Genomic DNA, 24,875 nt, shown 5'->3' with positions numbered 1-24,875 from the left:
TCCTTTGAAAGCAACAACCTTAAATACTAAATTGTCTTTTTTTTTTTTTTTAAACCCAGTATATTCCAATAAAACAATAAGTATCCTTTTCTTTTTTCACTTAATATAGAGAATTTTACTTTCAAGAGCTTATAGTCAAACCATGTACAATACATATGCTTATAAAATATTGGTGTTCATGCTTTGTGTTTCTAATGGGCTGCATAAAATATTCATTGGAACTTTAGTAGATGGTCAAACCATACTATAAATTGAAGAATTGTATATGTATATATCACAATTAAATATGAAGTTTATATTCCGTGTGGACTGAAGTTTATAAAATGGTCTATATTTCGCTAGCACTGGAAAGGAGGGATATAAAGCAAAATATTAAATAATCAATTATAATATATATAATACTATACCTTCTTCTACTGGGTTTGGTAGAAAGTTTTCTATCTCCCAACACTGAATCCCTGAAATTGAAACATAGACATATGTATGAGTTTTCTAACAATTTCATATAAAATATGTTAACCTTTAAAGGATAGCAAGACAGTAACATGGGCTTTAACAAATATCTGTGTGAAAATATGCACTTACAAATGGTCAAAATCATAAAAGAATTTTTCTTTTAAGCATACATCTGCATGAGATTATGAGTCTTTAGCATTCAAAATCAAACTGCAATCTTTTTTAAGAGCTGGATGACAAAACTTTAGCACATCTGGATCCTAAAGTATGTACACAATTACTAAAAAACTTTAATGCCTCAGCTTTCAAATATAGATATAGATATTCGAATAGTGAAAAGGATTTTAAGAAAAACTTAAATTGATATCATGCAATAAATTCAATTCTCATTCATTATGAAATCTATAAATATACCTGGTATTTGACCCACGTCTTCATCATAAATCTCACTGTAATCTAAATGTGGTCTCTCTAAATTCTCATTCCATTTCTTTGGCCTGATGTACAAAAAATAAACTCAATTTATGTGAATAAATCGCAATCAAACTTATAATAACAAGCAGCAAGACATTATTCCAGTTGTTCTAAATCTTATGCAAATTCTAAAAGAAGCTTTACTTCATTTCGAAAGCAATTTTAAAACGGCCATTATTATTTATTGACTGACATTTTGCAACAAAATCTGTTTTTGAAAGAAACAAACATAACAAACTATATTAGTTCAATTATTGAAAGGAAAAATGAACTCTGTTGCATTTTTTCTTACCCTTTTTGAAATCTCCCACTCCAAGCTTTAATATCTTCCATGCAGGAATTTAAAAGACATAAAAAGTATTCAAAAACTGTAACCAAAACATTTGAAATGCTTACCAAGACCAAAGAGCTCCTCTACTGATCAGAAGGAAACACAAAAAAAGATAACAGAATATGCACAATAGTAAAACACTTTGGGTATTGTAAGACCATGTGCTTTTATGACATTAAACAAATAATGATCTATCTTTCATGGGGCATACAAGCTCAAATCTCTGAAATTGTTATCAGTTATTTTATTTTAAATTGAAAGAAATGTCATAAACTCAAAGCTAAACACTTTTTATTCTTTTGTAGATTACATTCAGAAATATTTTAAATTTGTAATTATTTCAAGGTTCTAATATAAAGGAGTAAAATTAACTTACATATTAAAGCAGCACATGCACCTTAAACGATGTTTTTGACAAATTTTAATTGTTTAATCTTACATGAACTGACCAGGTTATAAGCTCAGACACACCTTAAAATTATACACATTTTGTCAGTTATGAATTTCATCAGACTCAAGTATTTCCTATAGGCATGTAAGTAATCAATATTATATATAGTGTATCTTACCGGAGTGGATTGTCATCTTCTAAATCTATACTTCCCTCTGCCTTATCCTTGGCTACATCCCTCATACCCTATAATAAATATTGTCAAAATTAAACATAAATAGTTTCCTGTTATTGTGTACACCTCATTTTTACAAAATTGTGGCTTATATATCAAATGGACTGAATATTTATAAAGGAAATTGAATTATTTCACCTGCAGGTTCTCAACCAGAAGACATTTTATTTCATAAAGTAATGCAGATTGTTCATTTATGGATACTAGAACTCATAGATGACACAGTCAAAATTATATCTCAACAAAATATTCAACTTTATACTACGTGACAATTATAGATTTTTTGACAGGGCCAATCATATTACCACTAAATATAAGAATGTTAAAAGCAGCATCCCAAAAGCCATAAACATAGGAATCAGTAGAAATTTATGACAATACATACAATAGCTACATGAGCTATATGGCTTGACATCAGTATTAATCTAAATAAATACCTTTAACACTTTTTCACTTTCTTTCTCTCCATCTCTCCTCTTTCTAAGTCTCAATTTTCTTGCGACTGCATCTCCTTTTTGTGCTAAAAATATGAAATATTCTTTTACCTTCCTTATTTTCAGGTATGTAATTTTTAGTTAATGGAATTTACACGAATCAATCTCTTTTGTCTTCTCTAACAAGTTTTTAAATTAGAATCTTGGACTGAAAATTGTTAACTAGTTATCATTAAACAATTATAAAAATGTAGTAGTAAATATGTAGGACTCTAAAGTGCGATGGGGACGCTAAAGTACGATGGTCACACTAAAGTGCGATGGTCTACGCTAAAGTACGATGCCTACACACGCTAAAGTGCGATGGTCCGCGAAAGTATAGACGTAATAAACGTACTATGGATTATGACGTGAACAGTATTTTATACAAACAAACAAGAATGTGTCCAAAGTACACGGATGCCTCACTGGCACTATCATTTTCCATGTTCCATGGACTATGAAATTGGGTCAAAAGTCTAATTTGGCTTTAAAATTAGAAAGATCATATCATAAGCAGCAAATGTACTAAGTCTCAAGTTGATTGGACATCAGCTTCATCAAAAACTACCTTGACCAAAAACTTTAACCTGAAACTCCCATTTTCATTTTCTATGTTCAATTGACCGTGAAATTGGGGTCAAAAGTCTAATTTGGCTTTGAAATTAGAAAGATCATATCATAAGCAACAAGTGTACTAAGTTTGTAGTTGATTGGACTTCAGCTTCATCAAAAACTACCTTGACCAAAAACTTTAACCCGCAGACGAACAAACGAACGGACGGACGGACGGATAGACGAACGGACGGACGGACGAACAGAGCCACAGACCAGAAAACATAATGCCCCTCTACTATTGTAGGTGGGGCATACAAATGAACATGCCGAAAGATTAATGTAGAATATTTGATTAACAACTTTAAAGCAAATGTCCATGACTTATTCAGTTTAACCATGATAACTGTGTTTTGTCGGCTGAAGCAAATGTGGGTTTTTTCGGTGCTAGAAGAAGGACTTTTATCCTGCAGTCGACCATCTTACTATACAGATACGAAAGTATACGCATAAATATCCTTTACCCTGTTTCTATTTGAAGCTAACGGATACATTGAAATCATCGTTTATGTTGCAGTTTACTTTGCCGTCCCCGTTCAAATATTGATTTTAATGAAAAGTATAAAGTCGGTAACTGGTACGTCATGTTTCCATGCGTAAATCATAAATTGTCTGCTGAAAAATTAAAACGAATTTTGTATTTGTAATTTAAAATGACGACTTTGAGAGGAGATGTTCACATTAGTGATATACTGTGTGAACGGCAAGCTACACCAAATATCCAAATATGTGATACCGGCCTGAATTTAAAAAAAACATATACAGGATACATGTATACAGATTTTTGTCACACCTAAATTACCATTTTAGCAATTATTACGTGGTCGTTCTTCTTAAATTTAAAACAATGATCACTTAAGACTACTGGTAATTATAAAGCCTATCAAATATGTCATAAAACCTTGTACTAGCTTTCGCAAGAAGACTATTTTTTAAATCCGTGTTCTTTAATACTTTAAGCCCTTTTTTAACATTACACTGTTAGTCCATCGCACTTTCGCGTAATTAACCATCGTATTTTAGCGAACAAACAGCCACCGCACTTTAGCGTGATACACCATCGTACCTTAGCGTAGACCATCGCACTTTAGCGTGACCATCGCACTTTAGAGTACCATTGTACTTTAGAGTCCTACAAATATGACAAGTTGAGATTTATAAATCAGTAAAATTGACAGTGATGTTGTTGATAAACTTTTGTCAATAAGCCAGCATATGACCTGTCTATTCAGGGGTTTTATAATTGTGTTTTTATACACAGTTTTCACTTCTCATAACCTAACATAAATTGTGTTACTATATTACGGCAGAATTGTACTGATAGTCTGATAAAGAACAAGGCCAGCTGCTAAGCAATCTTATGTATTTATTAACCTAGAGACATGTGGATATGTAGTGTCACATAGTAAATTAATATTTACTTACGTGGAGACTGGTCTGCTGTTGGTGGGGCAGGGGCACCTGCTAATCTAAGCTGTGTATTCAATGAGAAGTCAATATTGTAGTATTCATTTCCTTTCCTTATATCAGCTGGCTTAGGTGGCATAACTAATCCTTGATTTTCTCTAACATCTAAGGTCTAAATTAATGGAAAAAAGATTTTAAGTAAAATGAATATTTTTTTTACAAAATCAATCTAACACTTGAGGTTATATTTTCGAAAAGAAATTACTTTCAAAACGATTAGGCAAAGCAGTACTTTTAAAACCATCAAAAAAACTTACAAATCCTACTTTTTCTCTTGATGTAAAAACTGAAGCATCAAAAGCATAATCAATAAAAACAGAATTTAAATTATATTTCATTTTAACTTTAAAAAAAGATATATTTTCAAATCTGTTTAGAATGAAACCATGGGAAACAAAATTACTTAAACTGACAACTCCAATAAAAAGATGAAACTCCTAGAATACTCCTAGAATACTTCTCACCTGGAATACTGTTTTATAAGTAGATCTCAAAACTTACTTCTAATTCCGGTAATAAATGCAGAATATCTGGGAGTGTCACCAAGCGATTACCATTCAATAATAATCTTTTCAATTTTCCACACCTGCAAAATATAACTTTTTGTAGATATATATTCCATGGTCATTGTAATCTCTTTTCATTTGTAAGCCATTCTTGTTAAATATGCCAAAACCTGCAAGCTTATTTTTAGACCGTAGAAGACGTTTTTTATGCCAATATATGTTTTATGATTTAACTTTTGTTTTATAGTTGGTTTTTGAAAATGTGTAAATACTAGTTCCATTTTAATCCATCTCTCATAATTCTTTTTAGAATGGCATTAATAATTTAATAAACTTATACAATGTAAAATGTGTATACTGTATTATTGATGGTGAAACGTTAACAAATTATTATTGTATTGTATTGTTGATCTAATTATTGTCTGCAATTGCATATTTAATTTGAAGCAGAATGATGATGGAAGTGTTTAATGACCTTGACTGGAAGCAGAATATCAAAAATTATCATAGATCTGATCAGTACTTAAAAAGGGAACCATTATTATGTTAACATATATTAACCTGCACAAACCCTCAGGTATCATCTCAAGGTTATTATTAGCAGCACTGAACACCTCTAGATTGTGTAGTTTACCAATATTAGCAGGAATACCCTCAAAATCTAACTGATTACTGTTTATATACAACTTCTTTAATGCCACCAGTTTGTGTAAAGAGGACTAAAAATAGCATAAACTGAAAATGTAAACTTTGCCAAACCTTATTACATTTATTCATGAGTGACAAACTAATTAATCAATAATTAATAGCTCAAAAGTTTCCAATACACCAGGTCAGAATTAGTGACATGAAACTTTCAAAATGAATATACTGCATAAGACTTTCATATCTATAAATCTTTTTGTTTTTTTTATAATTTTGGGAAAATGAATTTTTACTATAAAATCTGTTCTTTACAAAAAGGCAGCAACTCTGATTTAGTTAAATATTACTTTGATGTATACTTCTTTCATAATTTGAACTGGTTTTTGAAATACGGTATTAATTTAACAACATCAAAGGCTTAAACATAACGTATTTTTATTAATGAATCAGAAATAAATTCTAATTTTAATATATTGTATATTATTTGTCATATTGTTAGTATTCCTGACTAAGGATAATGCAAGATTTTTTGACACGTGTCAAGATACAAGTGTATGCAAAGAAAATACAATTTTTATAATAATTTTTTTTTTGTATTGTTTTTTTTTCTGACCCAAAAGAGCATCTAAATTTAAAGATTTATTGAGCGATTGATTGCTGGTGTTTAACACCACATACATCACTTTAGCCCATACTATGGCAGTCATTTTTTATTGGTGGAGGAAACCAAGACATTGAAATTTACTAGCAGGTTGTACCAATGTTTATAAACAAATGCTTATGTAAAGACAATACTTATTATTAAGGCATTTATTCCGATTTTGTCATTTTTGACTAAACTGTGTGTTTTAATTTTTGTAATATTGAGATAAAACCTGTTTAAGTCAGATAAAAAAATTCAAAATGCAAGTTATAATTATTGCAATTAGTTATCAAAAGTACCAGGATTATAATTTTATACGCCAGACGCGCGTTTCGTCTACATAAGACTCATTAGTGACGCTCAGATCAAAATAGTTAAAAAGCCAAATAAATACAAAGTTGAAGAGCATTGAGGATCAAAAATTCCTAAAAGTTGTGCCAAATATGGCTAAGGTAATTATATTCCTGTTGCATTTTTTCGCAATAATTTCTGAATTTATAGTAACTTAACTGATAAATCAACTTACTGGTAATGCTGTCAACTTGTTTCTAGATAAATTCAGTGTTTCTAAATTCACCCAAGTATCTTTAATAGAAGAAAAAATGCATAATCATTATTACAAATATACTCTTTAAAATATTGAATTTTATCTATACACATTAGTTATTATTTTTCATATGGGGAAGACAAATGAGTAAATAGTTTTATAATATCACAAAATATTTTACCATCTACCTATATATGTAAATTTGAACAACCTTGACTGGCTATTCAGCCCTTGCACGGTCTGCTTACCACCTACCAATAGTTATCCTTAAAATTATATAGTGAAGTGAAATATCCACACTAATCAAGTAATTTGATTGGCTACCATAACAGTGGTTGTAAGCCTATACTCTCTGTCAACAGAAATTTAAGTTAAAAACAGGACACTCCTGTATAATTTAATTGTTATAAAGGCTTTACAGTGGATACTTGATAATGCTATATGAGAAAATCCCCAATAATATATAATGTCTGTATGCAATTCCTCATTTCTATTTTCAAATAATCACTGAAGGGGCTGCAAATAAAACCTAGATCTAAAATTTCAATTGTATATTATCTTTAAAGAATTCACCAATATATTTAGAAATAAAAAGATGTGGTATTTACCTATAACAAGGGAAAGTTCTGTAATCTGATTGTTGGACAAATTAAGTCGCTTCAATGGCGACAGTTTGTACAAGGTCTCTGGTACTCTTGGCAAATCATTGCCAGACAAATCTATATCTACAAAGTATCAACCAAAACATTGAATCAATATGTGAATATTTAAATTCCATCAGTAGGTAATTATTCCCTAAAATACCTGACAAAAAAACCTTCTAAGCTTCATGCAGTAAAATAATTGCCTCCTTATCCAAAATTTCATTAGAATTGCCAACCCATTCAGAAAGAAACAAATGTATAATGCTGTCAGGTAAGTGAAGGTGGTTTATTTTGTAGGTTTCAAAATAACAAGCAAATTGTAAATGACAATTAACACTCAATAAGAATTTTAAAAATGATATGATTTCTTTGCACTTTTTATGGCAATGTGGTCTTAAATAATATGGACATACATATGTGGAATGTTTCTCTTGATATAGCGATTATAAAGACTTTTACAATAAAGCTTATTATGTTTGAGAGGCATAAAAATTTACTTTTCCTTGTATAGACTAGCTTAATGATATGAAATCTTTTAACACACTATAAGTACCTTGTAAGTTAGTTAGTGTGTCTACACATAATGGAAAGTTGTTCAGTGTTCTTTGTGTATAAGTACCTTGTAAGTTAGTGAGTGTGTCTACACCTAATGGAAAATTGTTCAGTGTTCTTTGTGTATAAGTACCTTGTAAGTTAGTGAGTGTGTCTACACCTAATGGAAAATTGTTCAGTGTTCTTTGTGTATAAGTACCTTGTAAGTTAGTGAGCGTGTCTACACCTAATGGAAAGTTGTTCAGTGTTCTTTGTGTATAAGTACCTTGTAAGTTAGTGAGCGTGTCTACACCTAATGGAAAGTTGTTCAGTGTTCTTTGTGTATAAGTACCTTGTAAGTTAGTGAGCTTGTCTACACCTAATGGAAAATTGTTCAGTGTTCTTTGTGTATAAGTACCTTGTAAGTTAGTGAGCGTGTCTACACCTAATGGAAAGTTGTTCAGTGTTCTTTGTGTATAAGTACCTTGTAAGTTAGTGAGTGTGTCTACACCTAATGGAAAATTGTTCAGTGTTCTTTGTGTATAAGTACCTTGTAAGTTAGTGAGCGTGTCTACACCTAATGGAAAATTGTTCAGTGTTCTTTGTGTATAAGTACCTTGTAAGTTAGTGAGCGTGTCTACACCTAATGGAAAGTTGTTCAGTGTTCTTTGTGTATAAGTACCTTGTAAGTTAGTGAGTGTGTCTACACCTAATGGAAAATTGTTCAGTGTTCTTTGTGTATAAGTACCTTGTAAGTTAGTGAGTGTGTCTACACCTAATGGAAAATTGTTCAGTGTTCTTTGTGTATAAGTACCTTGTAAGTTAGTGAGTGTGTCTACACCTAATGGAAAATTGTTCAGTGTTCTTTGTGTATAAGTACCTTGTAAGTTAGTGAGCGTGTCTACACCTAATGGAAAGTTGTTCAGTGTTCTTTGTGTATAAGTACCTTGTAAGTTAGTGAGCGTGTCTACACCTAATGGAAAGTTGTTCAGTGTTCTTTGTGTATAAGTACCTTGTAAGTTAGTGAGCGTGTCTACACCTAATGGAAAATTGTTCAGTGTTCTTTGTGTATAAGTACCTTGTAAGTTAGTGAGCGTGTCTACACCTAATGGAAAGTTGTTCAGTGTTCTTTGTGTATAAGTACCTTGTAAGTTAGTGAGTGTGTCTACACCTAATGGAAAGTTGTTCAGTGTTCTTTGTGTATAAGTACCTTGTAAGTTAGTGAGTGTGTCTACACCTAATGGAAAGTTGTTCATTGTTCTTTGTGTATAAGTACCTTGTAAGTTAGTTAGTGTGTCTACACCTAATGGAAAGTTGTTCAGTGTTCTTTGTGTATAAGTACCTTGTAAGTGAGTGAGCGTGTCTAGACCTAATGGAAAGTTGTTCAGTGTTCTTTGTGTATAAGTACCTTGTAAGTGAGTGAGTGTGTCTACACCTAATGGAAAGTTGTTCAGTGTTCTTTGTGTATAAGTACCTTGTAAGTTAGTGAGCGTGTCTACACCTAATGGAAAGTTGTTCAGTGTTCTTTGTGTATAAGTACCTTGTAAGTTAGTGAGTGAGTCTACACCTAATGGAAAGTTGTTCAGTGTTCTTTGTGTATAAGTACCTTGTAAGTTAGTGAGTGAGTCTACACCTAATGGAAAGTTGTTCAGTGTTCTTTGTGTATAAGTACCTTGTAAGTGAGTGAGTGTGTCTACACCTAATGGAAAGTTGTTCATTGTTCTTTGTGTATAAGTACCTTGTAAGTTAGTGAGCGTGTCTACACCTAATGGAAAGTTGTTCAGTGTTCTTTGTGTATAAGTACCTTGTAAGTTAGTGAGCGTGTCTACACCTAATGGAAAGTTGTTCAGTGTTCTTTGTGTATAAGTACCTTGTAAGTTAGTGAGCGTGTCTAGACCTAATGGAAAGTTGTTCAGTGTTCTTTGTGTATAAGTACCTTGTAAGTGAGTGAGTGTGTCTACACCTAATGGAAAGTTGTTCATTGTTCTTTGTGTATAAGTACCTTGTAAGTTAGTGAGCGTGTCTACACCTAATGGAAAGTTGTTCAGTGTTCTTTGTGTATAAGTACCTTGTAAGTTAGTGAGCGTGTCTACACCTAATGGAAAGTTGTTCAGTGTTCTTTGTGTATAAGTACCTTGTAAGTTAGTGAGCGTGTCTACACCTAATGGAAAGTTGTTCAGTGTTCTTTGTGTATTTCTCATCTGCAAAGTTTCTAATGATGTCAAAGCTGGAAGCTGTCTGTCAAAAAATTATAGACAAAGTTTATTTCATTTTCGAATTATATTTAAGAAATCATTTTAATGCTTCTCATTATGTTTTCATCAAATAATAATAAATGACAAAAACAGAAATAATCACATAGTTGCCATTTTATACTGTTCTGGTACTGGTAGTTCTCATCCTTTAGTTTATTATTAAGCATGTCTGAAACATTACAAGGGCATCCATATATCACCTTAAGGACAGAATTTGTTAATTTTCAAAAATGTAACATGGCTATTATTCATAAAAGTAACATACCACAGATATGAATATTTCATATATTGGTACTCAATTATTGTGTATAGTGGCTAAGATATTTAAGGAATGACTGTAATATTTTTTCTTGTCTATGAAGAAATAACATCCAAAATGTGGTGAACACTGAATAATGCGTGTAGCGGGTTATTTTAAAGTGTGCACCACATTTTTTATGTTATTTCGAATAGACAGATAAAATATTACAGTTATTTCTATAATTTAATTCTAAATTCCCATTTGAACCAGATAAAAACCATGAAAAAACGTTGATGACGTCACGGTCACATGACTAAATTATGTCTATGGGCTGATAAACTAAACAACGTCAGCCAATCAGAAGACGTGTTACATCCAAAATTAAATTATTGTATAATGGCATGAGCTTAAGAACAGATGTTTTGCTAGTGGGATGAATTTATTGAGAAAGTTAAAGGAAAAACGTCAACTTTAGTGATGGTACAATTGAGCAGGGTGCTATGCTCAATGTCTAGTGAGAGGACTTCACAACCCAATAAAGGACAGACTAAATCATACCTTAGCTGTGCATGTATCAGTGGATTATTGTTCAGTATTAATGTCTGTAAGTTTGTTAATCTTCTCATCTGGGGTGGAAGTGTTTCTAAAATAAAACATTATAAGTTCAGAACTTGACAAACACATAGTCAAATGAGAGAAGATAATTACAGTGCAAGCGTTCAGACCAGTCATCTTTTCAGTTCAGACTGTACTTCTAAAGTGACACCATAAGATGGCTGTATCTGTTGTTATAGAAAATATACTTCCAAATTTAACTTGAAACAGGAAAGGGATTTATATCAAAAATACTAGTTTTAAAAATACTAGAAATAAATGTATGGAACACAACCTTTACTATTAACCCAACAATAAGTTGCCTGATTGGTCTGAAAATTTCAGGGCAGATAGATCTTGACCTAATGAACAATTTCATTTACAGCAGATTTGCTTTAAATGCTTTAGTTTCAGAGATATGAGCCAAAAACAACATTTTACCCTATCATGTACTATTTTTAGTCATGTCGGCCATTTTGGTTCGCGTGCAGAGTAATCGGACAAACTGGATACCCTAATGATAATTGTGGACAAGTTTGGTTAAATTTGTCTCAGCAGTTTCAGGAGAAGATTTTTGTAAAAGATGACAAAAATTTACAAAAAATTGTTAAAAATTGACTATAAAGGGCCATTACTCCTTAAGGGGTCAACTGACCATTTTGGTCATGTTGACTTATTGTAGATCTTACTTTGCTGAACATTATTGCAGTTTACAGTTTATCTCTATCTATAATAATATTCAAGATAATAACCAACTAGAGGCTCTTCAGAGCCTGTGTTGCTCACCTTGGTTTATGTGCATATTAAACAAAGGACACAGATGGATTCATAACAAAATTGTGTTTTGGTGATGGTGATGTGTTTGTAGATCTTACTTTACTGATCATTCTTGCTACTTACAATTTTCTCTATCTATAATAAACTTGGCTTTTATGTTACAGAGGAAAATATTTTGTAAAAATTTACCAAATTCATGAAAATTGTTAAAAATTGATTATAAAGGGCAATAACTCCTTAAGGGGTCAACTGACCATTTTGGTCATGTTGATTTATTTGTAGATCTTACTTTGCTGAACATCATTGCTGTTTACCTCTATCTATAATAGAACTCAAGATAATAACCAAAAACAGCAAAATTTCTTTATAACATATCAATTGGGGGGGGGGGGGGGGGGGGGGGGCAGCAACCCAACAACCAGTTGTCCAATTCATCTAAAAATTTCAGAGCATATAGATATTGACTTAATGAAGAATTTAACCCCCTTGTCAGATTTGCTCTAAATGCTTTGGTTTCAGAGTTATAAGCCAAAATCTACATTTTACCCGTATGTTCTATTTTCAGCCATGGTGGCCATCTTGGTTGATTGGCCGGGTCAACGAACACATTTTTTAAACTAGATACCCCAATGATGATTGTAGCCAAGTTTGGTTAAATTTGGTCTGGTAGCTTCAGAGGAAAAGATTTTTGTAAAAGTTAACGACGATGACAGACGACGACAGATAATAATATTAATGAGTATTTTCCAAACATACTGCTTAAATAGGTAATTCTCACATTAACTTTAATTTCAATCAAACAAGTCTACTTTCATTTTAAAACACAAGGGAAATAACTGAGAATAAAGTAACCTTACCTAGATCATTATCACTGAGATCCACAAATATTAAATCAGTTAGGTTGATAAACAGCTGATTTGGTATCATAGAAATACTGAAAAAAACAATGATAATTCATCTAAGAATGTTTCAGTTTGTGCAAAAGCTTTGAAGAAATACAGCTTATAATAAAAGTAACTTAAAACTAATGTGCAAAATACCCTTATTATGCAAGCTCACAACGTCAATCTCCTTATATCAAAAAAGAAGAAAAAAACAGGAGTCTCTTTTGCAACAAAATGGCCCTTTTTGAGTATCATGAACTCATTGAAGGTTAAGATAAGTGTAAACTTTTTTAAGATCAACTGGAATTTAACAAGAAAAAAGAACATTATTGAGACAACATAAATAATCATGGGATACTTGTTAAAGTCATACACATATTATACAAATCTCAAAACATTTATTACAGAATCTGAAGTTGAGAAATATAATAACTTACTAGATGTACTGGTAATATCTGAAGTTGAGATTTTATTCAGATAATTTATCAAACCAATTCTATATGATTTTTTCAGATGGTTTTGGAAATCTAGAGTCCAGTTACTTTGCATTGTAATCCTCTTCTTTTTTGCTTGAAAGGCCACATGGTTTATTAAAGCAGATTCCTTGATAGTTACCTAGCTCCAGTAAATCAAGTACAATATAAACAATAGATTACCATGTAAGTTGATTACATTTCTCCTCAATACTTATTAATACTTACTTATTGTGAGCCAAATTCAACACAATACAATTCTTGGCATTTTCTAAAAGTGGTGGAACATCTTCCAACTTATTGTGACTCAAATCCTGTAAAGTAAAATGTAACATTAATTTTTAACAACAACGTTTTCTTTAAAATGTTAACAATTTTCTAATACATAAATCATCAAATTGTGTTAAAGTCTAACAATAATATTTACCAAATAACAATTTTGCCTCAGATTTTTATTTTCTGAGGTACATGTAAATTACATTTGTTTGAAATAGTATCTTAATACTTTTATAACTATATATATTATTTTAGACCACCTGCCTTCAAAGCACTTCAAAACTTATGATCAGCCAGTAAAGAAAAAATAGTAAAACATGATGACACAAATGTGCAATATGGATAAAGGACATTTGGGTACTGTTTAACTAGTCAATTATACTTTTGTATCCTCTAAAGCCCTTTTAATGATGAATGAATAGGTCACTGAAACATTGCTGTTAAATATGTTTAATGATAAAGGAGTAGGTCACTGAAACATTGCTGTTAAATATGTTTAATGATAAATGAGTAGGTCACTGAAACATTGCTGTTAAATATGTTTAATGATAAATGAGTAGGTCACTGAAACATTGCTGTTAAATATGTTTAATGATATATGAGTAAGTCACTGAAACATTGCTGTTAAAATATGTTTAATGATAAATGAGTAAGTCACTGAAACATTGCTGTTAAATATGTTTAATGATAAATGAGTAAGTCACTGAAACATTGCTGTTAAATATGTTTAATGATAAATGAGTAAGTCACTGAAACATTGCTGTTAAATATGTTTGATAAATGAGTAGGTCACTGAAACATTGCTGTTGAATATGTTTAATGATAAATGAGCAAGTCACTGAAACATTGCTGTTAAATATGTTTAATGATAAATGAGTAAGTCACTGAAACATTGCTGTTAAATATGTTTAATGATAAATGAGTAAGTCACTGAAACATTGATGTTAAATATGTTTAATGATAAATGAGTAAGTCACTGAAACATTGCTGTTAAATATGTTTGATAAATGAGTAGGTCACTGAAACATTGCTGTTGAATATGTTTAATGATAAATGAGCAAGTCACTGAAACATTGCTGTTAAATATTTTAATGATAAATGAGTAAGTCACTGAAACATTGCTGTTAAATATGTTTAATGATAAATGAGTAAGTCACTGAAACATTGCTGTTAAATATGTTTAATGATAAATGAGTAAGTCACTGAAACATTGATGTTAAATATGTTTAATGATAAATGAGTAAGTCACTGAAACATTGCTGTTAAATATGTTTGATAAATGAGTAGGTCACTGAAACATTGCTGTTGACTATGTTTAATGATAAATGAGCAAGTCACTGAAACATTGCTGTTAAATATGTTTAATGATAAATGAGTAAGTCACTGAAACATTGCTGTTAAATATGTTTAATGATAAATGAGTAAGTCACTGAAACATTGATGTTAAATATGTTTAATGATAAATGAGTAAGTCACTGAAACATTGCTGTTAAATATGTTTGATAAATGAGTAGGTCACTGAAACATTGCTGTTGAATATGTTTAATGATAAATGAGCAAGTCACTGAAACATTGCTGTTAAATATGTTTAATGATAAATGAGTAAGTCACTGAAACATTGCTGTTAAATATGTTTAATGATAAATGAGTAAGTCACTGAAACATTGCTGTTAAATATGTTTAATGATAAATGAGTAAGTCACTGAAACATTGCTGTTAAATATGTTTAATGATATATGAGTAAGTCACTGAAACATTGCTGTTAAATATGTTAAAACATTAGACGAGTTTTACTATATACCCATGCATATTGCATTATAATTATAAATTTCTTATTACAGAGAATAAATGAGCTGAATAAGACATTGTCAACAAGCACTATGTATAGAAGTGATCATTATATGCAGGACATGCAGAATGTTTTTTCTCCGTGGTATTGGAATAGTCTTTGTTGTACAGGTCTATGTCATTCTTGTATATGTATAATACCTTACAGAAACTTCCCAGTATGTAATGAAAGTGTTTATACATTTTCATCATAATAAAATGATCAATTATTGCTGTGATAAATGCTTCTAACATAAACTTTGTTACACCTATAGGAAAGATAGTTATCAAACAAAACAGTTGAACTGCCTTTTTTCAAACTTACCACAACTTGCAAATCTTCCAGATCAAATATTTTACCAGGTATGCCTTTATCTGTTATTTGATTGTGTCGACAATTTATTGTCCGTAAAGCACTCAATTTTGTCATTTCATCTCCAAGATCTTTTATGTTGTTTTTAATACACGAAAAATGTTCCTATAGAAATACAAATTATGAAGACATAAATATATTTTATATACTAACTATGCATCACCATGAAAAAGATTATACACACAAATGTACACTGAAGGCATCAAAAGTTTACATGTCATGTACATGTATGTCTATATTAAACAGTAATCTCTTACATCAGTCTACAAATTATTCAGGTATTAATATAAAAGTTACATATATGTACATACATTTGCAAAACTCTTCAAACTTAATTCATGTAAATTTTAGTGAACAGAAAAAAAAAAAAGACTATTTAAAAGGACAATTTCAGTTAAATTACCAGTTTTTTCAGTTTGTAAATTTCCTCAGGCATTTTATCCAAATTTGTTTTGTTAAGTCTCAGCCATCTTAATCCTGACATATCAGCAATCTCTACTGGAAACTTGTCATCCTAAAATAAGAACAAATTCTTATAAGTTCAGACTATATAAGTACCGGTACATGTATCACATCAACTATTCTCAAACAATGTTAATGTATTTTTTATGGCAAATTGAATATCTAATTTTTAAAGTGTGAATAAAAGATTATGTTAGGTGAAAGGTAAATGTGATTAGACAGCACCCCACCTCCACCAGTCAAAATATAAGAATGATTGTTGTTTGCTTAGCATCCACCAAAATTATACATCTAAACATGCTAAAGGTCACCATATAGCCTTCAATGTTGGAGAATCATTTGTATATCTTTAATCTTAAGCTTCAGTTTTTATAATATTCTCTTAATTCAATTTGGAATTTGGTTCTTAGCAAATTCCTATTCAAAGCATATTTTCTTTAAGCTAGGGCATGAACAAGATTTCAACTAAATTACATCAGTGCTCCAGCAAGAAATCGAAAGGGGAAGGGTGCCAGTGGAGGGCAGGGCACTTTTTTATGATAGGAAAAGGCACTGCTCATTTCTTTTGTCTACATTTATGTGATTATCACAAGTTCACATTCTATTTTTTACTGTATATGTTGTTAATAAAGATGCACAAGTTGTTGTTTTGATTAATCATTCTGTAAAATTTGCATTAGAAAAGTCATTCAACCCATCACTATTTACCAAAAGAGGCAAAATAAACTTACTATCCCCCCCCCCCCCCCTTCCTCCTTTCCAAAAAAAACCCAACATATACTAAATATCTCATAGCTTAGCATACATGTGACAAAAGTGTATAATTTCAAAATTTTCAGCTAGAGTTTGGCCCTCGAAACTTTTTTTCATTGTTTGTGTTTAGGAATTATTTAGTATAGCTTCATCAAGTTGATTTGTCATGATAATTAAACTTCACACTACCCATTTTTGTAGGATTACAACTTAACATCATCCAAAGAGTTATTTCTATATATTTCTAAATTGACAATGTATAGAATATTGATTGCTAAAAGTATGATTATCAAAAATAATTTTTTTGGTATGTTCAAAGACAGTTTATATCCTTAAGGTAACATTCTTATATAATTTTGTATTCAATTGGTAATTTATTCCTATTTTAAATACTAGATAGTGTTTTAGGAGCACAAATTTGTAATAAGCTAAATCAGGGGAAGTAACTCCAAAATTAATTTCCAACAGGTTTACGTTAGTTAACTACTGTCTGCTTGTCGCTCACAAGTTGATATGGACCACTTTAGTGTGAAGTCATAGTTGTATTTTGATGACTTAAATTCTATTCTAAATTCATGAAAGTCTTCATTTATACACTCTTCCATTTTGACTTAGTGATGCAAAAGACTCCTTGACACATTTATCAAATTTATGACAGAAAGGTACATTGTCTTAATTAAATGACCTAGTTATTAACACATTTGAAGTCTTATCCACTGTAATTGATTATAATGACATGATTAACTTGGGGGCAATCACCATATGTCATATGTGATTGTAATGACATGATTAAGTTGGGGGCAATCACATATGTGTAATTTAACAAGAAAGGCAATTTTACCAAAACGGCACATGGATTTTTTGGAAAAAGGCGTCAGGGCAGAAGGGCGCAGAAGAAGGTACCCAGGGCGCAGCGCCCTTATATCTTCGGCTTAGAAGACCACTATACATTATATTCCATACACTTAATAACCATGATAACATGAATTATAAAATTGATATTGCTAAATAAAACATATATTGTGTATGTTGATCAACAGACTATTTTGTAGTCATTATCGTAATAACTTAAAGTTATCCATCATTGCGACACTTAACATTGAAATACTGTTAATACTATTACTTTATGTCAGATTTACATTTCTGTAGGATACACAAACATGTTTTTAAATAGTATTTCAAATAAAATGTCTGTAAAAGTTTTGTTTTAAATGTAGCTGAATTTTGTAATATACATGCAAATGTACATGTACATGTATATGGCCAAAAAATTTTAAGAATGATCGTGTCTTTATCTTTATCAGTCAGGGGACTTACTTAAACAAGTGATTTTCTAAATCACTGATTCAAGTAACATTACATGTATTTCCATAAAGGTTGGAGGTTAGAGTTGTCTTTCTTTAATAATCACCTATTTAAGTAGTACAAATTAATCACTAGAAGAAGTGATTTAATATTAGTGTAGCTTTAAATATAAAATACTAATGATCCAGGGACTAATTATGTTCCTAAATTTATCAGAACCAACATCTGTGTTGTCTAGGATGACCAGGTCATTTCAGGTGATGACCTTGTACTGAATCTAGGGTAATGACATAAAAATCACTTGTTTAAGTATCAGACCAGAATTTCCTTCCCAAAAATCACTTCTTTAAGTATCATTCTTGTAATAACCCCCACTAATTTCAACACCCCCGAACAGTGAAATTTTTATAGAGAACAGTAGAATTTTATTACATAATCTGAACGATGAAACCTTGAACTTCACAGGAAAATTGCTCCCACTGCTGTGAAAAATCTTTGAAGAAAGTATCAGTTCATTATGTAAAGCCATTATTATAGCATTTTTTCAACTAAAATAGAATTTTCAGGTAAACGATTGCATCAAAGGCATAAACCTTGCTACTTAAAAGAAGCAAAAAGTTCATATTTTTCAATTTTACTAATAAAAAAGATGTTATTTAAACCTATTTGTTTAAAATTTAAAAAAAACCTACAAAATCCCAATTTGTGACAAAACCTCGAATTTGCTACTCAAATAAGTGATTTAATATTATTTCATATATGTTATGCATTTATGTAATATATTTGCTATGTAATAATACAATCCAGTTTCTATAACTAATTTATTAACAAGTACATCGTTTGATGGTCAGACTACAGAATGACAACATGTGTATAAGAACTTCAATTGATCTATTTAATTACATGTTTATTTAAGAATGTGCAGACATGTGAGAGTTGCTGATCTGTCAATTATAATTACTGTAACAGATGATACGGTAATAAAGTGAGGTGAACTTTATAACAATTTATTATTAAAAATTTCAGCACATTTGGTTTTATTGTTTCATAGGTGGATCCAGGGGGGCCTGGGCCCCCCTTTTTGTGGGAAAAATTTGGTTGATTATATTGGGAATTACTGAAGCATGACTGGAGCGGGCCCCCTTAGGAAAAGTTCTGGATCCGCCACTGTGTTTTCACATAGCTTAATCAAATAAAAAGTTCTCACTACAAGTTTTTTACAGATGAGTCATTTTTGCCATGAGTTCGTATTTTGAAAAAAAAACATTGTCAACTGAACATACTCAGACAAAGATAAATATTTCATTTCTACTTTTTTGTCATAAAATGATAAATTTCTAGACTTAGCACTAGACTATATAGTGTGACATAGAAACCAGAAATGAAGCAGCTTTCATCCCTCTAGTGTGAACCCTGCAAATAAACTTATTGAATTTCTTCTGGAGTTTTTGATGTGTGTTTATTTAAACAATAGTTACAAACACACCATAATGTGTAAATGAGTATTGTAATGACTAATGTATAAGCTAGTAAACACAAATCTGAAACCGAATCCAACATAGGGATATGTACACACAGTGGGGGTCTTGATCTTGATCTTGATCTTGATCTTGATAGGTTTACGGTGATACATCCAAGGATATTAATACACCGCGCGTGCGTCAAGTAATTTACTTAAGTTGGGCCCCCCTTACAATTTCACTAAAGGTTTTAGCTGGTTCTTCTGCTGTCTGAATTTTGGTGAAGATATCCGGTGGTAGTAGGTTCCAGTCTTTAATGGTATTTGGGATAAAACTGTATTTTAACGTGTCTGTTTTTGTTTGAAGTCGGAGGAAATGTTGACTGTGCATGTTCTTGGTTGTACGGGATGGTTTTTTCAGTTGGTCAGATGGTAAGTTTGCTTGACCATGTATATTCTTGCAGAAAAGAATTAATCTGTTTTGTGTACGACGGTCTTTCAGTGAGGGTAATTGTAGCTGATCTAAAATCGCTGTCATACTTCCTGGTTCGTAATCAGTGTAGTTTGATGTTATAAACCTAGCCGCTCTTTTTTGTACATTTTCCAGTTGGTCTTGGAGATATAGTTGATGTGGGTCCCAGGCAGTGCTTGCATATTCTAGGACAGGTCGTATCAGTCCTTTATAGGCCTGGAGTTTAACTTCAAGTGGACATGCGGATAGATTTCTTTTTAGTAAACCTAATGTCCTGTAAGATTTATTGCATATCTCCTCTATGTGCTTACCCCAGTGTAGATCATTCGTGATGTTAACTCCTAGATATTTTATTGATGTTAGAAATTGGAGTTCCGTATTTTTCAAGGTGTATTTAAATGATGTTGTTTTCTTCTTGCGACTCAATGTCATCATGTTGCATTTAACTGGTTGAAATCTCATTCCCCAATCTGTCGCCCAGTTACCTAGGGTATCAATATCCTTCTGTAGTTCAGCACAGTCATCTTCAGTATTAATTTCTCTGTAGCATACACAGTCGTCTGCAAACAGCCTAATTTCTGATGTTACGTTATCTGCTATGTCGTTGATATGGACTAGAAATAGGATTGGACCAAGAACCGTTCCTTGAGGAACTCCTGATAGGACTGATGATGTTTCCGATTTAACTCCGTTTACTATCACACACTGAGATCTGTTAGATAGAAAAGCGTCAATCCAATTCAAGATGTTTTTGGGCACGCCATATTTGTGAAGTTTACTTTTTAAGAGCTCGTGCGGTACGGTGTCAAAAGCTTTTTCAAAATCCAAAATAAATATATCTGTTTGTTTCCTTTTATCAATAGCTGTTGCCCAGTCATGTATAACGTTGATAAGTTGGGTTTCACAGCTGTGTCTTCTTCTAAATGCATGTTGTCGGCTATTTAGGATGTTGTGTTTTTCAAAGTGCTGCATTAGGTTTGAGCAAATGATGTGTTCTAGTAATTTACAAGTGATACATGTTAGGGAAACTGGTCTGTAATTGCTTGGGATGGTTCTGTCGTTCTTTTTGAATAGTGGGCATATATTAGCATTTTTCCATTCGTCTGGGATGGTTCCTCTGTTGATGGATTGTTGGAAAAAGTGAGCCATTACCTCTGATATGTTAGGTGCCAGTTCTTTAAGTACTCTTGGATGTATACCATCAGGGCCCATCGCTTTTGATGCATTAATATTTTTTAGTATTTTTTCTACACCCTTTGTTGTTACTATGATGTTTATCATTTTGTCTACAGGAGGAGTTTGGTATGGAACAGATTCATATTTTGTCTCTGTATATACACTTGTAAACTGAGTGTTCAATGCCTCAGCTTTTTGTTGGTCTGTATCGGCGGTCTTATTATCATGAGTCTTAAGTGGTGGTATTCCCTGTTTGTCTGCTTTCTGGTTGTTGATATATTTCCAAAAGGGTTTAGAGTCTTGTTTTATATCGCCTATTAAGTTGTTGACATAGTTGTTGTGGGCTAATTCAATTTCTTTGTTAATATTGCGTCTTAATTCTTGCCATTTTCGTTTTATTCTCATGCTGTTGTTTCTTTTATAGTTGGCATGTGTTCTGTTCTTTCGTTTTATCATGGTCTTGATGTTTTTATTTATCCATGGTATTGACTGTTTTCCTTTTAATATTTTAGTTGGTACATTTATTTTGGTGGTTTCTAGTATGAATTCTTTTATCATGATCCAGTTTTCTTCCACATTTCTGTTATTTTGATGGCCATTGAAGTATTTGTCTCTGGTAAAGTCCCTTGAGTCATCTCTCATCTGATTGTAATTTCCTTTCGAGTATTGGTAGGAGGTCCTTTCTGGTCTTATTTTTCTTGGTATTGTGCATCGCAGAGTACCCATGACTATGTCGTGGTCGCTCAACCGATCAGGTGAGTGGATGTCTGTGAACTGCCCTGGTAATGTTGTTATTAAAAGGTCTAGTGTATTACTTTCCCTGGTTGGAAATAGGATGAGTTGTTCAGCACTAGCTTCATTTAGTATGTCTATCAATGCTTGGCCGTCACTACCATTAAGGCATGTGTTGGTATCTTTATTTAGCTTTGTCCGCCAATTTATTTTACGGTAGTTAAAATCACCCAAAATGTGAATGCATGGTTGTTTGTTTGCTTTTCCTAGTTTCTTGATTTTATCCATTTGGTCCTTAAGAAGTTGTATTTGATCCAAAGGGGCATCAGGTGGTCTATACCAGCTTCCTATGTAATGCTGTTTTCCTTGCAATACTATTTTGCTCCAAATAGATTCTGATCCATTTTCGAGGATCTTCACAGGTGCTGAGTCAAGGTGTGTTTTGACGAGTAACATTGTGCCTCCCCCATTGCCTGTTCTGTCGTTGCGGTATATATCATAGCCCAATGTGTCTGGAATTAATTCATTGGTTGCAATGCTGTTATTGATTTTGGTCTCTTGCAGTGCTACTATGTCTGGGTTTTCAGTTTGTAAGTATGCTTGCAGTTCAAGTTTTTTTCCTCTTAAACCATTGATGTTGATGAATCAATGGGGGTCGTAAAAAGCGGTTTTATAACATAGAGATTTGTTCTAAAGTGTTTGCTGGGTTTGTATGTTGAATACCACCCTTTTAAGTTTTCATATGCTTATAAAAACATTACCTGGAAGTCATTACGAGTAAAATCAACACCGCGAACGAACGGTAGCACTCCAGTGGCCGCCATGTTGAATTTGATAATTTAGAAAAACCAACGACGGACATTTAATTTCCGTGTTTATTTATTTTTTAAATTTTTGTACATGTGACAAATGTTTTACTTTTTCATGTTTTTATGGAAAATAAATCAGTTTGGTTAAGATTAGTGTCTAATGTGCTATAAATTGGAAAATTGGAATTAATTACATTGGTTAAGTGTTGATATATCGACAAAAACATGTAGCCTATACAATGTGTCAAGTATCAAAGTAAAAAAGAGGCGAAAGATAGCAAACTCGTATTAATGAGACGAAATAAACTGACATTGCCATGGCAAAAAAGAAGGCAGAGGCTATTTTACCAGGTAAAAAAATGCCTCTCAAATTCTATTTGACCAGCTCCGGCAAAAAAGCCTCCTTAGAGCTATTTTTAAGTCCCAGAGCCGACAAACTAGCGAATTATATATAGTTTTGCTATTTTGTCTGTCTTAATTCAGATTTTCATGAAATCATCATAATCCTATTAGATTCTAGTTTTCAAATCAAAAGAAACACTCAGCAACCTTTAAATGCTTTGAAACGTCGCACGCTACTGGTGTTATTTTGGCCGTCTGAGACTACTATCTTATAGTAGTCTCAGTTTTGGTGAAATCGTGGACAAGACACATTCATGTCATTAATTTATAAATATCAAAATTGATATTCTAAAGTGTTGTATATCATTTTAAAGCCTTTAAATTCTACTTTCCGAATAATGCAATTTTGTATATGTAACAGACTATTTTCATTAGGTAAAAATCAATAAAACCTTCATTTTTGGATATTATTTTCTTGTCCCGCGTTACACTTTAAGTTTTGGGAAATTCTGAATATCTTAAAAAACGATAATATATAAAATTCCACCAAACGATATAAATGTTTTGTCTAGAACAAGCACGTCATAAATGGTCGATGATGTCATGTCGGTTTCTTTCTTCGAAAAGACTGAATTTTGAAAAAAGGGATAAATATGACACAAATAATGTGTCCCATGCACATTGCCGTCATTTTTCTAAATTGTCCCAAAATAAAGGGAAAACAGAGCAATCACCTTGTCGTAAGTGAATCAGTAATTCTTATACTAGTATTTTGTACCGTGAAAGCTCACCCTTTCACCTCATGCAATAATGTTTTATTCGCTACATAAAAAAAAAGTATAGGGGATAAAAGTACAAAAAAATATCTCTATTTTAATATTAATTTCCAATAAATTTAATCTAAATCAGTTACGAGATATCAGATAAAACTATAATGTCCGATACAATGTCACCACATACGATTTTGACGTTATGTACAATGTAACATATATACAATTGTTACGTCTAATTGTTATCTTTACATTTTTCACAGACGATCGGAATACGGCAATATTTTGGTTGCTTGTGAAGAAAACTTTTAATGTTTTAGGTAAAAGCTCTATCAATTCATTGGACGGGCAAGATTTCCTCTCGGAACTGAAGTGTTTTCCAGAGTTTATTATGATCGACACTCCCAGCTGCTATAATACACTTTAATAGAAAGAAAAACAGCTACTGATCCCGCTGGTTCCCTTTACTTGTATATATTTGTGCAGAACTCAATGACACTTCCATGCTTAATACATGTATATCGTAGTCCATTCGCCTCGACATTCTGGATTGTATAAATGAGTTCATTTGCAGTGCGTAGTTTATTAAAACAGAATATATGATTGCTTTTGTAATGACATTTTTATTATTCAAATCTTCAATTCCATTGACATATTAATTCTTAATTTGTTAATAAAAAAATTAGTATCTATTATCTAAGGAAAAGGATGAATCTAAATTTTAAGGTATTTCCCTCATAAAATCCGTCAAAATTTATTTTAGAAAGCCATCTTAAAAATGTGCATTCTAAATAAACGTTTTTATTTTTGGCTAACGTCTTCAAGCGTGTAACGTTAAATGCAAGTGTTGCAAAACTAGTGTCTTTCTTTATTAGACTTGCCAATGCAGACATGCATTGCCGCATAACACTTATATCTTGTAACTTATATAAAAATA

General features: G+C 31.8%; 1 protein-coding gene across 7 annotated transcripts in view; it reads right to left on the bottom strand.

Annotated features, from left to right (window-relative positions):
* LOC139487902 (protein flightless-1 homolog) overlaps window positions 1–22,867 on the bottom strand; it is a 46,454-nt gene extending 23,587 nt beyond the window's left edge. For 2 of the 7 annotated variants that reach the window (XM_071273114.1, XM_071273117.1), the window contains exons 1-17: window positions 22,779–22,867; window positions 16,062–16,172; window positions 15,611–15,763; window positions 13,411–13,496; window positions 12,683–12,759; window positions 11,013–11,097; window positions 10,093–10,196; window positions 7,392–7,508; window positions 6,763–6,821; window positions 5,510–5,667; window positions 4,944–5,028; window positions 4,401–4,554; window positions 2,325–2,407; window positions 1,831–1,898; window positions 1,327–1,347; window positions 871–953; window positions 408–458 (exon numbers count right to left, since the gene is read on the bottom strand). In XM_071273114.1, coding sequence (XP_071129215.1) covers window positions 408–458; window positions 871–953; window positions 1,327–1,347; window positions 1,831–1,898; window positions 2,325–2,407; window positions 4,401–4,554; window positions 4,944–5,028; window positions 5,510–5,667; window positions 6,763–6,821; window positions 7,392–7,508; window positions 10,093–10,196; window positions 11,013–11,097; window positions 12,683–12,759; window positions 13,411–13,496; window positions 15,611–15,763; window positions 16,062–16,172; window positions 22,779–22,841 — 1,558 coding nt within the window. In that variant the 5' untranslated portion in view covers window positions 22,842–22,867. Of the gene's footprint in view, window positions 1–407; window positions 459–870; window positions 954–1,326; window positions 1,348–1,830; window positions 1,899–2,324; window positions 2,408–4,400; window positions 4,555–4,943; window positions 5,029–5,509; window positions 5,668–6,762; window positions 6,822–7,391; window positions 7,509–9,102; window positions 9,130–9,168; window positions 9,196–9,234; window positions 9,262–10,092; window positions 10,197–11,012; window positions 11,098–12,682; window positions 12,760–13,410; window positions 13,497–15,610; window positions 15,764–16,061; window positions 16,173–22,778 lie in introns of all 7 variants that reach the window. The other 5 variants (XM_071273118.1, XM_071273119.1, XM_071273116.1 and 2 more) reach the window with 4 other exon arrangements.
* Between the last annotated feature and the right edge of the window lie 2,008 nt (window positions 22,868–24,875).

This window comes from Mytilus edulis, chromosome 9, assembly GCF_963676685.1.
Source record: "Mytilus edulis chromosome 9, xbMytEdul2.2, whole genome shotgun sequence".
In the NCBI taxonomy this organism is placed as follows: Eukaryota; Metazoa; Mollusca; class Bivalvia; order Mytilida; family Mytilidae; genus Mytilus; species Mytilus edulis.
This window is presented reverse-complemented; position numbering and strand designations above follow the sequence as displayed.